At 38.2% G+C, this 17,009-nt stretch overlaps 2 protein-coding genes across 2 annotated transcripts in view; one reads left to right on the forward strand and one right to left on the reverse strand.

The window, feature by feature from the left end:
• LOC139468747 (mismatch repair endonuclease PMS2-like) overlaps positions 1-7,500 on the reverse strand; it is a 32,608-nt gene extending 25,108 nt beyond the window's left edge. Inside the window, exons 1-6 of the mRNA XM_071250873.1 lie at positions 7,446-7,500; positions 6,065-6,216; positions 4,717-4,803; positions 3,671-3,773; positions 2,537-2,639; positions 556-725 (exon numbers count right to left, since the gene is read on the reverse strand). Coding sequence (XP_071106974.1) covers positions 556-725; positions 2,537-2,639; positions 3,671-3,773; positions 4,717-4,803; positions 6,065-6,216; positions 7,446-7,495 — 665 coding nt within the window. The 5' untranslated portion in view covers positions 7,496-7,500. The remainder of the gene's footprint in view (positions 1-555; positions 726-2,536; positions 2,640-3,670; positions 3,774-4,716; positions 4,804-6,064; positions 6,217-7,445) is intronic.
• Positions 7,501-10,620: 3,120 nt separating this feature from the next.
• On the forward strand, positions 10,621-13,748 carry LOC139469844 (WSCD family member CG9164-like). Its single transcript, XM_071252153.1, has 3 exons — positions 10,621-10,873; positions 12,100-12,357; positions 13,348-13,748. The coding sequence occupies exons 1-3, from the start codon at positions 10,621-10,623 to the stop codon at positions 13,746-13,748; spliced, it is 912 nt and encodes a 303-aa protein (XP_071108254.1).
• The last annotated feature ends 3,261 nt before the right edge of the window (positions 13,749-17,009 follow it).

Here is a 17,009-nt window from a genome sequence, read left to right on the forward strand (position 1 = left end):
AAATGCTTCCAAAAACATTAATTTTCTTAAAAATTCATCCTACTGATTTCCCTGACTAATATCCAACACAAAATACTGCTACATCTAATTTTCTCAAGAAATGTTTTATGTCCAACTTGATTAACTGTTATGACCATTTTGACATGAAGTATATTATTTTCAACCTGTCTCTGCCTACACATTTCATTGATCCATTTTACAACTTAAGTAATCATCTTCAACATACCATCAGAATCCACAAGAATTACACATGAAGAAGAAAAATTACAAATCTCGTTATTTAGAAATTGAACTTGAAAAAAACAAGTATATAGATTCTTTTGTTGGATTCCAACTGCATCCTTCTTTATTTATCATCATATAAAAACAAATCACTAGATTTGTGTAAGTAGAAAAAGAATTTTATGATAAAGTTTCATTTATACTTATGTTGAATCATACTTATTTGCTTATCTCTTCTTGTCAGGATAAGGTAAAATAAAAAAACATAATTTTCACTGTACCATTTCTTGAATAAGTATATTTGTAAAATAACAAAACCATTAACCTACTTACCCTTTCCCAGCCTGGTTAGTACAGGAGATCCTGACCCCGGTCGTCACCAGACAATAGGCATTTAGCACCTGGATCATCTTGGCGAACTCCTTCTTAAGACTTCGCTGGAACTCGCGATGTCGCACTGGCAGTGTTGAAAACAGGTTTTGTAGAATTACGGTTGTTCCTTTCTGAGGACATGACAGAAACATTGTCAGTTAATTCAACAGGCTCTTGGAAATAATAGGTAAACTATGTAACAATCAGAATAATAACTGGCAAAATTACCATATTTGAAACACAACTGAAATAAAAGCTCTTACTATTGGTTGAAATTGTTCCATATCGAAATAGGTGGGAGTAGGCTATTGGAGTGATTGCAAGAGTGATTTGGTGAGTGAGTGAGTGAGTTTGGTTTAACGCCGCTTTTAACAGTATTCCAGTTATATCGCGGCGTGTCAGCTTAATGTGGGTGGAAAGCCCGAAGTGATGCAGGTCTCAGACGTTTACCACTTCGGTGAAACCCATGAGCATGAGTATGGTGCTGACAAACCTAGAAACATAATTGGGGCGAACCGGGATTCGAACCCACAATCATAGGTTTCTGGCGTGCCCAAGGGACGCAACTCTGCACAGCGAATCGCGGCACCTTAGACGACTGGGCCACCCATGCCCCCATGAGTGATTTGGAAAAGTATTCCAATTATATCATGGCAAGTCAGCTTCATATGGGAGGAATGCCCAGAGGGATGCAGGTGTCTTCACCACTTTGGTGAAACCCACGAGCATGGGTATGGCACTGATAAACCTAGAAACATATTTAGGGCGAATCAGGATTTGAACCCATGATCACAGGTTACTGGCCTGTCCAAGGGTCACTACTCTGCACAGCGAATTGCAGCGCCTTAGACGACAGGACCAACCGTGCCCCCGAAAATGTCCTGTATTGGAATAGGCGTTAGACTGCTAAAAACCAACTACAACATTATTGAAGAATCAGAGCTTGAATGCAAGGTCGACATTGCTAGCATCACATTCAGTGACTACAATAGTGACTACAATAGGTACTATTGTAATAATGATGATGTTGTCATAAATTGATTTAGGTCACTGAGTGTAGGAATTATATTTTTTTGCGATATATGTTACTTTTTGTTCAGTGTCATATTTGGATTGCCAATTTTCAATTCCCAGTGTAATGTCACTGTCAGATGGCTGAAGTCAAGTTTTGTCAAGACCCTCCCCGAAAACATCTACTATTTTTTAGGACAAGACCCAAGAGACTCAAATATTTTGGTGGCCCTAAATGACCAGTCCCTCATTCAGCCACTGTTGATCAGTTACACAGGTGAAGTTTGTTTGTTTGTTTGTTATTTAACGATGCATTCTGGAATATTCCTACTATATGATGGCAGCCTATAAATAATCAAGTTTGGACAAGACAATCCAGTGATTGATATTGTGAAAACTATCCATGCATTTGGGTCCAAGGACATACAAGCAACAAAGTCACCAAGCCTGGCCACCCAATCCATTTGGACTTCTCTGACGACCCTTAACATAAGTCACAAAATTAAGTCAGGTAAAAAAAACTTAGTTTTCTTGTTTTTTTTACTTAGAGGAAAAACTTAAGTCATATTTATCAAAAGACTTTGGCTTAAGTTTTTTCTTATATCAAAACTAAGTTGTTTGATAAATACGGCCCTGAATCCCCACGGGATAAACAGATGAAGTATTGCAATTAGACAATTTGTCTTATCGATCAATGTAACCTCAACATGTTCGTAATATGCAGACAGTCTCAGACATGACCAAGTTTGTTACAATCCAGAGAATGGAGAACTTCAAAAAGCACATTTTGTTTCCTTTCTAGGAAAAACATAACTATATTTAATAAGGATGTAAAAACGCAAAATGACATTGAACAGCAACAGTTAGTTATGAACAGTATTCTATGAGCTGCCGGTCATAGGGAGGTGAAAACTTTCACTGCCACACTGACCTGTCTAGGGCATGGTGCCCTGCTGCAGAGTGTTCCATGATGGTCAAACTCGAGCCTCGTCCCAACACTCGCTTCCTCATGACGGGTAACAACACTCAGCTTGCTGAAGCAGACATCACCACATTGATAGCACAACATAGGGAACTGTATGGCTTGGTTTAACATGGTTTGGGAAAGTGCGTGTTATATTTCAGCCAGCTTTGTTGGAGAAAAGCCCTAAATGATGATGATGACATTATCATCATCATTATCATATATTATACATTTAAATACCTCACTTATGCAGGTACTAGTGTCTGCTCACATGCAGTTTATTTGTTCCCGACTAGTGGATCCATATGCTTTCCAGTTATCATCATGATCATAGGTGAGGTGAGGTGAAATGGGGTTTAATGTCGCGTCCAAGATGATTGCACTTATATAGCGACGTGCATGTACGTGTGTGTGTTTGTGTGGCTGCTTGTACTAGTCCGGACTGATGCCGATTTATAGTGCTAGCTCACTGAGATACCATGCCGCAGTTTAACATGAATACCCCACTCAGACACAGTATACTGACTCCGAGCCGACCAGTCCTTGTTTTAGCCCCTTAATGCCGAGCGCCAGACAGGGTAACAACAAGTACCATCTCTTAACGTCTTTGGGTATGACGCGGTCGGGGATCGAACCCCGGACCTTCCGCTCTTCGGGTGGACCTAGTTATCAGAGACATTGCTACACTAGTTAAGGTCATGAACCTCGGGCAAACAGGCCAAGGATCTAATGTGGACAAGCTCATAACAAGCAGATCCTGGCATACCTAAGGGACGAAACTCTACCAAACTTAGTAAGTCTATGACAATATGTTTCAGATACATGGTAGATGAATAAATTTGCCTATCAGTTTTTAAAACCTATTGAAGACAAAAACAGTACCCAAAGTGACTTCATTTCTGTTGGATTCTCTGTTAAAAAAACAAGAGGGTTTTTCTATTAAAATATCTCAATAAGCAATTCAACAAACATGAATGTCAGGAAAAAGATTTTCTTTACAACGAGAACTGCAGCAATATGAGGCAGCTTTTTCCAAAGTCAAGGAGGATTGTAACCATGGTAACCAGCCCTGAAACCAGTCAATACTGACAAAAAACAAACCTCAAAGCACAGAGAGAGCTCAGAGCCTCCCCCCTGAAGCCAAATGTCTCCACTCCAACCAAGTCAGCGAAGTCCTGTATTTTAGATGTGTGGTGTTTCAGAGCTGTAGAAAGAAGTAGCAGGGTACGCTGTATTATCGCAGTAGTTCATTTACAATGGATCATAATGGCATATGCTTACTAACCTATTAAATATGTTCAAAGAAAATGGTATCATGTCATGAGTTCAACTTTTATTACACATGAATTAGGCTTGGCTGATGCTGATTTCCTTTAGCAAGATCTGTAAATAAAGCATGCGCCATTAGTGACTCAAGGGGAGACAACACTATTATTGCAGTATCACTATTTTTAGGTATGATACGTGTGAAATAAGCGTTTTACATCACTTCCTGTTATGAATTATGCATGATCATTATGCATACGACCTAGGTTGGAGAAATATACATCATCCAAACAAATGTGTTCTTTACTAACCAGTTTCAAGGGCGGTAGGGCTAGATGCCACTTCAAAAACATTTCAAAACTATTTTGAACAAGTTAATATGTTTACTTACGAGTAGCAGCAAGTCCTGTTTGCAATCAAGCAATCAAATATCCACTAAGATTTGCATTAGTAACCAGTCTTTAAGTAACCAGATTACAAGTCTTTCTGATACTGCAATAATATAGAATCGGAGTATTATTACACCAGGCCCTTGGAAATCTGTGTCCTTCCACACATTCTATAAGGCAGGATGTTTACAGTATGTGAAGTTAAGACACTTTCATTACAACTGAGTGAGTCTGTAGGTGTACAGAAATGTTATCTCACAATGTGTTATAAGACTAAGTAATTCAGGTCCTAGATGTTTACCCCTTTGGTGAAACCAACAACCGCTGGTATGGTGCTCACTAAAATAGAATCACAATCGGAGAAAATCTGGAATTTGAACCTTTAGTCATCGGATTCCGGTAGATATGTGCCAGGAAAGAAAAATCAAACGCTCTACAGAAGCCATTAGTATTGTGTACGATATACTCCTGTACTAAACATGGTCAACTTACTGAGTCCCTCAAAATTCTTCTCCTCCACTCCAGATCCATTGTCACTGACCTCAATCATTTCACTGCCATACTCTTTCAGTTTCACCTCTGACAAAATACAAGACAAAAATAACTCTTACATTTAGAGACAGAGACTGCCAAGTATATCAATGTTGAAGATAGGCATTTGGGAAATATGTTGTCTTCACTTTCTAAAACTGAACATGGTTACAATTATGCATATTTTGTGAACATATCATAGTGATTTCAATCCCTTGACTAGAGATAGGCACATCAGTTCCTCATCAGTGTTAGAAATTGGCACTAGTCCTGTAGTCCTTACCAAACTGCCCAATAGTAAAGGTATCCTAAGGACTAGTAGAAATTGGCCCATTTCAAGCGTTTTACTATATGTTATCATTATAAGGACTAGTAGACAAAAACTGTTAGTTTCTAACCCTGCTCATGTTCATGCGGAATGTTACGTCTTGTATTACACAAGAAATGGGTTGAGCTAATGAAATTATAATTTCAACCATGATAAGCTCACGAGGTTTAAACAAATATATACTTGTTTTACAAATGTTTCCCCAAAACACCTGGAGGAGAGAAAACAATATAAATAAACATGATAAAAGTCATGTCTTAACATGTTTAAAAAATCAAAAATAAATTTATTTCTGAATTCTTCCATTCCATATCTTTTTTGTTTACAAGACATAACCATATTTTTGGTTTCATGTTTTCGAAAGAAAAAGCTTTCCATTTATTCCAAGTGTTTACTTGAGAGACCAGGAAAGAACAGACAAGGTGAAAGTGTCATTGTAACCTTAAATTTTAATGAAAAAGCCTGCAACACTTAATTGTTTCCTGTTAAAGTTTTTGTTTGGAAAATAGCATAAAAGTGACAGGGGGATCTGAAAAACAATGTAATCAAATTGGTCTGGCATATAACATATACCGTATTCGATGTAATAAGCGCCCCACTCAAATAAGCGCCCACGGCGATATTTGTTAATATATTGGCTAGTGAGCAATCCCAATTAGCACCCATTCCAATTGATCAATGTACACAAGACTTAATTATTTGTGTATAATACACACTCATGTGTTATATGCACCCTTAATTATGGGCAATTAAATTCGGGAAAATATATCTGTCGTATATAATATGCAGAGACTTTTCTTTTGTATCATTTCAGGCTGTCAGCATAAACCACGAAATTTACGATCTTTCAACTCTGTTATTTTCTAAACCAAAATCATATTCTAATAAGAGCCCCCTATTCCTAATTTTGAGAGCGCCCTGGATGCTTATTACGTCACATACGGTACATTCAATAGCAATGATAGGATGTACATGTATTACCAACACTTGTTGCTTTTGCATCTACACTGTTCTCAACCAGTTCCTTGACTGCGATAGCCAGAGTAAGAACGACCTGTCCTGAACATATCCGATGAACTGATCCTCTGTCTATTGCCTGGATGGATCCTGCTTTCTCAGTTGTAGCTTCAGGGCTGTTGGAGCATACCACAATGTTATTGCTTACTGTTTTTTTAAATTCATGATTTTCATCTGTCATAGAATATAAAAAAGTCATCTTTCCAGCTAAATTAATTTATTACTAAGTATCACAAGACTGTCATCAAGCTCTTTCTAAAAGGTAAGGATGATGAAAATATTGTGATGTTTGGACAGCCGATATCTGGGCCCAATCATGCCCAGTGACACACGGGTGAGATGTTGTAAAATGGAGTTTAATGTCACGTTCAAGATTATTGCACTTATATAACAGCGTGCGTGCATATGTGTGTGTATTGACTATATAGCACAAATAAAGTTGGAGCATTTTTTTTACATTTTATCTGACTAAAGCTATATAAACATACAGTTTATTGCACATTTGCTTCCCTTGAAATATATTTTTGTGCAAGAGACAAAATTGCCCAATCTATGATCTAGGAATCCTCTGAGCCTCATGGAGCGGTTGTAGCAAGGTCGTGCCCACAAAACCTAACATAATGGTCAAGCTGGGTATTCCATATAAACAGACCAATGTTTTAGTTCAAATAGACAAGGTATAGTCGGAACAGAATAATTGATAAACCGACCCACAATATTTTATGTTTTTCATCTTGATTGTATAGGTTAGAAAGTGTATGCCATTACAATCCATTATAATAACTAAAGTGAAAATATAGCATACCATGCTAATGTCATTGTTTAATGTTAATATTTAGTTGTCATTGTAATCCATCCCTATGACATATCCCTATTATATTATTAACATGTTCCACACATGCATCAGCATATTCACTTCACGCATTCACCTACTGTGACACTGTATTAAAATGCTGAAACTGTGCAAACCTGTAGAATACAGAAAGATACCTGACGTCAATTTATGTAGAGTACGTAGTACCTGTGCGGACTACCCCGATAGCTATATGTTTACTATATCAGTATATACATATGTATACTGTAAACAGCGGTAAGTAGGATCACATATCGCTTACAAACGTGCAACTCAGTCCGCATGACATCACGATCTCAGTTATCAAGCCCTTCACAAATGCACACACGATTTAGATCAATAGACTAAATGGTCGTAGAAAAATATTTGATATATTGAATAAAACGATACCAATTCGTTTTATTTAATCGACAACAAGCATGAAGCAGGCATGAACCAAGCATGGGCATAAAATATAATTAGGTTGCGAAATACATCAAAAGGTTGCCTTACACGTTGGAAGTTTCATCTGCAATATAATCAGTTTTCTCTTTTTCGGCCATGTTGATTCTCCCGCATTTGAGAATTCATTTCGGAACACTGACATTAAACTATTTTTGCAAAATAATCATATTTCAGTTAACTCCCAAACAGTAGTGTTTAATGATTACAAGTTTATGTATAAATGGATATGATTTAGTACCACAAAATAGCAACATGTCCATAACATACTGGATTACAAAATTATTAAACGACTTGTCCCTTTCAGATAGTGAACTTCAGACATGGCGAGGCCTATCAAGTATTTGAAGCACTCTTAAAATAATCTCTGTCTCCAAGTGGACAAACGAGGGCGGAATCAAGGGCGGACGCAGCATTTTTTCAAGGGAGGGGTCCAAAGTATCCAAATTCTCTCTCAGTCAATCTGAGAAGGTGAAATTGAACAAAATAAATAAGACGTTTATTCAGGGATAAATGAATTCAGACCTGAATGGGTACATGTCTATTTCAAAAGTTTTCCCGTGAAATAACTGACTGATCCTATCTCGCATGCCACGCATGTTAAAATATAGAATCCACCAAGTGTATTTGTATTGAGATATAGGCCATATACATTGTACGGAGAAAAACATAACAATCAAAACAAAATTTAACGTCGTTGTGCCATCCGCACGTAAATAATACATATATTTTGGGGTCGGTTCGTTTACATCGCATAGCGCGTGCGTGTGTATTCTGCGCGTGTATATATCTTCTATAAGTCATGGCTTTATATACTACAGACTTAGTACTTTTTTTCTGGTTGAAAGTCTTAGTTGCATGTCAGATACCCTGTTGTTATATAGAACTGTTACCTAGCGCATTTCTCGAATTCTGAACAGCACCATTTATCAGATTTTAACTGATTCATATGCCATGGAATTATACCTAGTTAAAATTATCAAACATATTGATAATGTTATTAATCCTCTGGTATAATGTCAATTAATAATTCGAAGAGTTCAGAGGCAATGATGTGCACATACATAATAATCTTACAAGATAAGGGCGGTCGGGAAGCCTAGTGGTTAAAGCGTTAGCTCGTCACGTCCAAGACCCGGGTTCGATTCCCGACATGGGTACAATATGTGAACACATTTTTGGTGTCCCCCGCCATGAAATTGCTAAATATTGCGGCGTAAACCATACTCACTCACTCTTAATTCTCAATCAGTGGTATGTTACTCCGAGGTCATAGTCATCAAAATGTCAAATGTCAAAATGTAAACATAATGTAGACCAAGTAAAATTAGTTATCATTCATGGCTAAAAACTTTGTGACCATCGTGGACTGTCACTTAAACACGACATCGTATCAATCTGTTCCTCTCAGATTCCAATCAAATTCTCTGCAGATTCTTATCCGAAATATAAAATTAGATTGGTCACCTTTACTAGTGGATTGTTAAGGTAATGTGTCAAAGATAGACCTGTGAAACTATCTGTGCAATTGCATTCGTAACAGCAGGTTGTCAACTTTATGGGGTCTTGCGTACATCCCTTAACTGAGCTCATTCGGCGATGACTACTGGAGGTAGGAGCTACGCGTAACACTCGGCGTTAGCTTGGTGAGTGTTTTATTATATCATAATAGGAACGTTGACACAGTATAAACATAGGCTTGTGTAACTCATCGTGAAAGTGAAGTTGCTATTTATAAAAGTTTAGTTATGACTTAAGTTTTGCAAAATTACAAGAACTAGCACAATTGCATTCATAGATTCTTCATTCGTTTTACGATGAAAACATTTCATAAAGTACTTCAAAATATCGGTTTTATTATTTTCAAAGTTCGTAAAAAACTGAATGTTTCCTGTCGTACATGTGTTTTCATTAACAGAACATGAAGTATCTGTAGGTTTGCTCGTATACGAAAGGATATTTTTGCAATAAAGCTGGCTCTAGTTTTTTGGGGACATCATAACCTAAAAGGGCCTTTAACAAGGAACTAGAAAACAAGTGTAGTTTTATGGTACATCATAACCTAAAAGGGCCTCTAACAAGGAACTAGAAGAACTTCAAAAGTGACAATGGATCGGGTGGTCAAGCTCTGTGTTTTCTGGTTCATACTCGATTACCTACAGGCCACGGTCATATAGCTGAACTATTGCTGAGTGATGTGTAAACAACAATCAAATAAACATCAAAATAAGATAACCGAGTAATCAATGATGCATTTAGAAAAATGTACATACCGACACAAATACGAGTTCTGGCTCCATAAGAGTTTTATCATGTATAAGAACTGTTGTCAAAGCAATACATCTGGGCCCACTTGCACAAAGCGATCTTAGCGCTACAATTATTGTAAATCCTTAAGAGAGAGTAGTGTGTGGGCGGTACATAGATGATGCTAATAATAATTCGTTAATAGAGCTATACCTAATTGATTACTACAGGTATAATTAAAGGAAGTCATCTACTTTATGTATTTGAAACAGTTTGAGACCGCCTCCGTGGTCTAATGGTAGAGCGCCCGCCCGGAGAACGGAAGGTCCGGGGTTCGATCCCCGACCGCGTCATACCAAAAGACGTTAAAAGATGGTACTTGTTGTTACCCTGTCTGGCGCTCGGCATTAAGGGGCTAAAACAAGGACTGGTCGGCTCAGAGTCAGTATACTGTGTCTGAGTGGGGTATTCATGTTAAACTGCGGCATGGTATCTCAGTGAGCTAGCACTATAAATCGGCATCAGTCCGGACTAGTGCAAGCAGTCACACACACACACACACTTGCATGCATGTCGCTATATAAGTGCAATAATCTTGGACGCGACGTTAAACCCCATTTCTCCATGAGAAACTAAGCTGTTTCTTACATGAATAATAATAAATAATAATCATGGTAAAAGCAATAAATCCCAGTCTTGCATTAAGCGTAAACAGCAGGGCAAAAAGAAGTATACACCCATGTTTGATGGTGGTTAAAAATGAAACGAACAAGAAATGGTTATTGAACGATGATGTATTTGTTACAGGTATCATATTTGTGTTGTGAGCCTTGTAAAATATTGATAACTTTTTAATTTTGTTGTTGTTGTCATATCCAATTTCCAAGTAAATGCTTTCTTTTAGCCGGCAGTGTACATACATGTAAATGTTCCAAGTGGTGACGCCTCTAACAAGGAACTACGCCTAGGACAGAAGCCTATGGCCATGTTATCGCTGAGACGACGCAGGTCTGCTGTACAGCTGATCCTTGGTTGCATGGCTCTGATAATTCTGATGATCCAAATACACACATCAGAGCGCCAGGGATACACATCACACAATGAGACGGTAGCTTCTGACACATGCCCGACTGCCACCCGCTTCATAGATCGGCCCATGAGGCTGACAGTGTTGGCTAGCTACCCTGGGTCTGGCAACACCTGGCTTCGGTACCTAATAGAGAGGATGACAGGTAAAATATGTTTCATAACGAGGGGTTGTGGTAAGCCTTAATTGTGTTTTCAATTCTTCAGGGACTTTGATCGAGGTAGGTAACAAGGTTTGTGTTGAATAGTTTACAACTGGCAGTTGCAGTTTTGTCAGAAAATGGTTATACAGTAAACTACGGTTATAACGAACTCAAAGGGACTACTAATTTTAGTTCGTTATAACCGTAGTTCGTTATAAGCACATACACAGCATGACTGCAGCAAGCAGTCAGGACCATCAAGTCAGTTCGTTATATCCGTCAGTTCGTTATAAGCGTGTTCGTTATAACCGTAGTTTACTGTATAGGCACATAACAACTTACAGTACTGCTAGTACAGTGAGAGTTAGTGAGTGAGTTTTAACATTATTACATATTTCAGTGTGAGTTTTCTGAAGTTGAGAAAAGTGATATATTCATTTCATTGAACATGACCTTTGATATTTCACCGCAGTGAACCGAACACGCTGACGAAACTATTTGTCATTCAAGAGTTACCCCCCATCAAATTGTCTCCCTTTATCGTATCTCTGGCCCTTCACAAACTGATGACGTCCTTTTTGCGTTAGTTCCACATTGACAAGGCAAAATAAAGACAGATGGTCGTTTATGGAGATAATATCACTTCATGCCGTTTGTTATTCACTTGAAAATGTTTATAAAACCGTAAATTTCTCATTTACCTCGTCAATCGAGACCGTTCGCTTCGCAAGGCGCCATTTTTGTTACTTTATCAGCGTGTATTCTTTCGCTTCCAACAGCGGTCTCGTAGTTTTCAAGAATACTTTTTGCTAAAGTTGATTTTGTGTGTAATCATATCTATATGTATCGTACAGAATTTTCGTGACCCTAAATATTTTTGGTTATTGTATATTTTTTAAATTTTGCAAACACAAAACTACTTTTTTTAGTCGCAAATACAAGGGGTGGTGAATTGTCTCAGTATGTTCGTTAGGGAGAATTTGCGTTTCATCGCGACAACTACATTGAAAGCATATAATAAATAGGATATTTTATGTGTCCAGTGAAATATCATGTTTCTCTCATCGAGTGACGGGGGAAATGAGATATTTACACGAGTGGCGTATCCTCTATTTATTTCAGTTATATGAGTCATAGATCACGTGTTTTGTTAACCTGTGTCGTCTCAGAGGGCATAATTGCCATGGGTGTTCTGTCCCAGATGACAGATTGACAATTTATGTATACAGGTTACGCAACTGGCTCCAACTGGTCAGATAAACAATTGTTAGAGAAAGGCTTCATTGGTGAGTTTGTCCGGAACGAGACGACCATTGTTGTAAAGACCCACAACGATTACAGTCCCAGAGCCAAAACCTCAGTGGAATCCACGAACAGAGTTATCCTGTTGTTGAGGAACCCGTACGACACTCTCCTGGCTGAGTTTAACCGATACTATACGGGAGGAAATCATGTTGCATATGCTTATGTGTCAGCATTTATCCAACGTGAGTATATACGTCGTAATGGTGATGACGTTTGTTTCGTCTACAATTTAAACTACTCGTAGGTCCATGACACAAATCATCACTTGGGGGGGGGGGGGGGGGGGGGTTATAGATATGGTGTAGACCTGAAACTATAAAATACAGAGAGAACACACTACTTAAGGCTACGCGTCACGTACTTGATTGGGTAAATGAATGTTATTATACGCCGCATTTGGAAATAATGTTAATTATCATGACGTGCCTTGTTAATGATCACCATTAATGGATCCTAAAAGAGGAGTTATCAGGGGCCAACCATTTGATTTTCGGGTAATGAGAAGGGTTATGAGAGTCGGGCTGTGATATATTTCTAAGTAATATGTTCTCGAAAATCCTGGAAAAACATAATGTTTCCTCAGATTTAATTAAAAAAAAAAGAAATCGTTTAATGGGCATGCTGTGTTTTTTAGTGAAAATAATTTGGCTCATCCCTTCAAAGAAAAACAATAATATGTCTGCAGCGCTGAAATATGTCCTGTTTCCAACAAAACGCCCAGCATCCTCATCATCACCCTTTAGAATATTAAATGGTCAGCTGCCCCTTGATTAGATTGACAAACGACTGAAGAAACCGTATTTCCTCTAAGGCGGGGAAGAATAATTCTCAGTTTCTTCGTTACACATTTATTAAGGGCAACCTGCATGTTCAGCGTGATAAAACCTGAGGCCAATTTATTTTTCCCCCATAATTCTTCAACCCCCAATTCCAACCCCACACCCAACCTCACCCCACACCTAACTACACATCCCTCCTAAACGGAACACCCCCCCCCCCCCCCCCCCCCACACACACACACACACGGACTCCTTCTCCACCTCTCCCCTTGTTCTCGTTTCCAGTCATAACACCTCAGAATAACACCTCATCCAAGATAACATAACTGTACTAAACAGTCTCAGTTGCTTTAGTTTTGGTCAAACTAATACTAATTTGGATTTGGATTTTAGACTGGAACAAATTCTTCGAGGATAGTTTGAAGAAGTGGCAGCCATATTACAGCAACTGGCTACGGTGCCCGGATGTGGAGGTCGTTCTGTACGATGACCTGAAGGGGGACTTGAAGACCCAGCTGTCTCATATTGGAGACTTCCTAGACGACGGGTCGCTCAAAGTTAACGTAGACTGTGCTCTCAAAAACAATGAAGGCAACTTCCGAAGAGACAGGTCTTTTCAGCCCCATACCAACTTCTTCTACGATTATACAGAAGTAGGGTCTGTCAACAAAGCTATTGACACTTTGCAAACTGATCTAATACACAGATTTCCCCACCAGAACATCAATATATCATCTTGGAAAATTAAATTTGGATTTTATAAAGGCTTAAAAAATGCATCTTCGGGAGAATGATATTGTGAATACAATAGATATATCAGGAGAAATGTGTGATTCGCTTAAGGGTCACAAGTAGTAATCACAACACATATACATCGCCGTGTGTCCATCACAGAAGTCCATGAGAATGCATAGGTCAAATAAATGCATTTTGTTTGTTGTTATTCTTCTTCTTTGTTTTTGTTTTGTTTTGGGCTGTGTGTGTTTATTCATAGCTCCTTTATATTTAAGGTGGTCTAGAGTAAATATCCATAACAAAACATATGATATTTATCAGAATATTGTTTTGTGAATGCATGTGTTATACTTAGGCAATGGTTCTTTTTGTGACGCAGTTGGACAATATGATATTGAATAAGTTTTGTTTGTTTGTTTGTTGTTTTACGCCGCACTCACTGATATTACAGCTATATGACGCCAGTCTGTAAATAATCGAGTCTGTACCAGAAAATCCAGTAACTGATATCACGAGCATCGATCCATGCATCAACCAAGTCATCGAGTCTAACCAGACGCCAGTCTGTAAATAATCGAGTCTGTACCAGAAAATCCAGTAACTGATATCACGAGCATCGATCCATGCATCAACCAAGTCATCGAGTCTAACCACCCGATCCTGCTAGTCGCCTCTAACGACAAGCAAAGTCTCCTTTTACGGAAAGCATGGGTAGCTTAAGACCCCAGATCTTCAGGAGTTTCTTGAATAAGTATATTAATGTTTTTCACTCGCTTATTTCCATATTAATTGTACCAAGTTTACTTAGCACACAGTTCTTCCCGCATCTGTAACGATCAACTGGTCGTGGATTCGCCGCATTCAAGGTGATATCATAACATAAGATGAAAGTTGGGGAATCACCTCACTTAGCAGAGGTACCACTGTACACGACAAGCCCAAACAACAACACCTAAGGGAATAAACAATCAGTTTATTTGACAGCCACAGAATGATTTGTGACTGTCTGCCGTCCATATTTATACCTATACTAGCTACTACAGATAATATCATTTACTGATTTAACTGTCGATAAAGTTGTTATTGTGAACTTTTGTGGCGCCATCTCGACAGAAATATATCATTTAGTTTGACCGAAGCAAAAATGATAAAGATGTTTATGAGGGAATTTAAGTAAGAATAATAGCTTACACGTTGCTAGTATGCCATGAATATATACATGGAACGCGTGATTTGATTGGTGGATGGCAAATAGCTGTAGAAACAGATGAAGGTATTAACGCCTTATATGTGTTTGCTTTACTCTATCTGACCAGCACAGGATCCTGGTGCCGGATTATGTCCGATACTATTGATTTGACCCATGGCAGGTTATAGATACTTAAACATGGTCTGTAAGTTTCTAATTTTCCCTATTTTTAATCCTTAATATATGGTATGTAACATGAAATATTTGTGAAACTTTGTCCATTTTCCCCAAGTTAATAAGTAGATAGTAAGCCGAGACATAATTGAGATACAGTTCAAAGAGACCGAATTCTCTCTTGGGGCAGTTTACATAACTGTTGGCAATAATCAATATTTTATGCTGATTCTGGTCATGTCCTCTCTCTATCGCCTAGGCAACAGTGCATAATTAGTATTTCATACACATTATTTTCTGAAGTGACCCGGAGGTATACAGTTTCTCAATTGAACGTCTTGTTTTGACAGACCATGTGGTAGGGCCTGCTTCTCTTGGGCTTTAGGTAATATTTCAAGCGTGTCACAGCGTGTTAATTTAAGTGGGAAGGAAGATCCAAATTGAGGAAGTTCGCAGGCATTAAACATAAGTACATTGGTGAAGCTACGAGCACAATGTCACACTCCACCAAACCTTTAACCAATAGACGTCTATAGTAATATTATACCTTTTTTGAATAACTAGGCATTCAACAGCCATTACATGTACATGTATGCACAGCCTGGCGTCAAATCTGTAATACAATCATACATTCTGGCCAGCTTAGTCAGCTCTATTTCCGAGTACAGGATGCAAATCACACCGTCTCCTGTTCTGCACCAAATGCCACCTGCTTGCCAATACCTGTAGTCACATTCGGAATAAATCATCATATTTAAAAAGACAACGCTAAATATTGAAAAACATGTCTAGGTTAAGTTACTGGATAGATGTATATTTAAAAAAGATATATATTTTCCCCAATAATGATCGTTCAATCAGAGCTGGCGAAATTCTCACTGAACACAAAACCTTTGCGGCTGAACGAACAACTGATTCTGATTTGATGGAGCGGAACTTCAAAGGTCATAATCAGGGGCAACTAAGGGACGCGGCTCTGCAGAACCAATTACGGCGCCTGAAACCATTTAACTACTTGTGTCCTCTTTCTTTAAAAAGTGGAAATCAATCTCAGTGAGGACGAAGGGGGTGTTTTCGCAGCTGACGTTCGTTAATGCTTGCATGAACAAAGAAATATACACGTTTTTGATAAACATAAAGACAATATCCGTCAATATCCATATAGATTAATAATATCCAATCGGTTTTCAGCCACATGAATATAGAAACGTGTTCGATGTGACTTCTGGTTGTAAAAAACTTCAGTTGTAAAAAACGGATATAATGATTTACGTTCGTTTTGGATGTTTGGGAGCATTTATGGATGTGAATTGTTACCAGCCTTATACGGTGAAGAACTTGGTAGAAATGGTAGAATTTACTTTGCTCGTCAATAACAAGGGTTTGGTCAAAGACATTCTACCGGTTCCTCTATTTCTAACTTGGGAATATGGTCAATGAATGGCTACATAGATAAATGTTAATTACAATTATTAGGAAGGCTCTCTAATAACGATTGTAACTCAATAACAGAGGATCAATGTTGTCTTCACATTGCTACAAACGTTATCGTCAATATTTAGTCGTCCAGTTAGCATTTGCAGCATCCTTCTATATATTGCTAAAGGGTATCATTTAGACAACTATATGAAAGATTATACTGATAGTGATTCATTCCCAACTAAAGCCGCTTGGCGAGCTCTTGTAATCAGACGTCTGTTAGAGAAGGAACAAAGCATTTAGAGAGATAGAATAGCACAGAAGCCAGATCTTTCACGGAACCATAAAATTCAAACACGGTTACAAATGCATGTTCTTTATAATGTACTGCATCTCTATCCACATTTAAGACATTCCCTGCAACTTTGTATTAAAATTAGATCAAGAACAAAAGTGTCGAAAGAATGTAACCATCGTAAGAGACACTGTGATTTTTGTAATGTCTGACAAAAATCATTTCTTTTCACGTCTGATTGAT

This window comes from Haliotis cracherodii, unplaced genomic scaffold (assembly GCF_022045235.1).
Source record: "Haliotis cracherodii isolate W230 unplaced genomic scaffold, xgHalCrac1.p SCAF_2, whole genome shotgun sequence".
In the NCBI taxonomy this organism is placed as follows: Eukaryota; Metazoa; Mollusca; class Gastropoda; order Lepetellida; family Haliotidae; genus Haliotis; species Haliotis cracherodii.

Coding starts and splice junctions, on each gene's coding strand:
- LOC139469844 (XM_071252153.1), top strand. CDS start 10,621: ATGGCCATGTTATCGCTGAGACGACGCAGGTCTGCTGTACAGCTGATC. Junction 10,874..12,099: donor CCTAATAGAGAGGATGACAG/GTAAAATATGTT, acceptor TTATGTATACAG/GTTACGCAACTGGCTCCAAC. Junction 12,358..13,347: donor TGTGTCAGCATTTATCCAAC/GTGAGTATATAC, acceptor TTTGGATTTTAG/ACTGGAACAAATTCTTCGAG.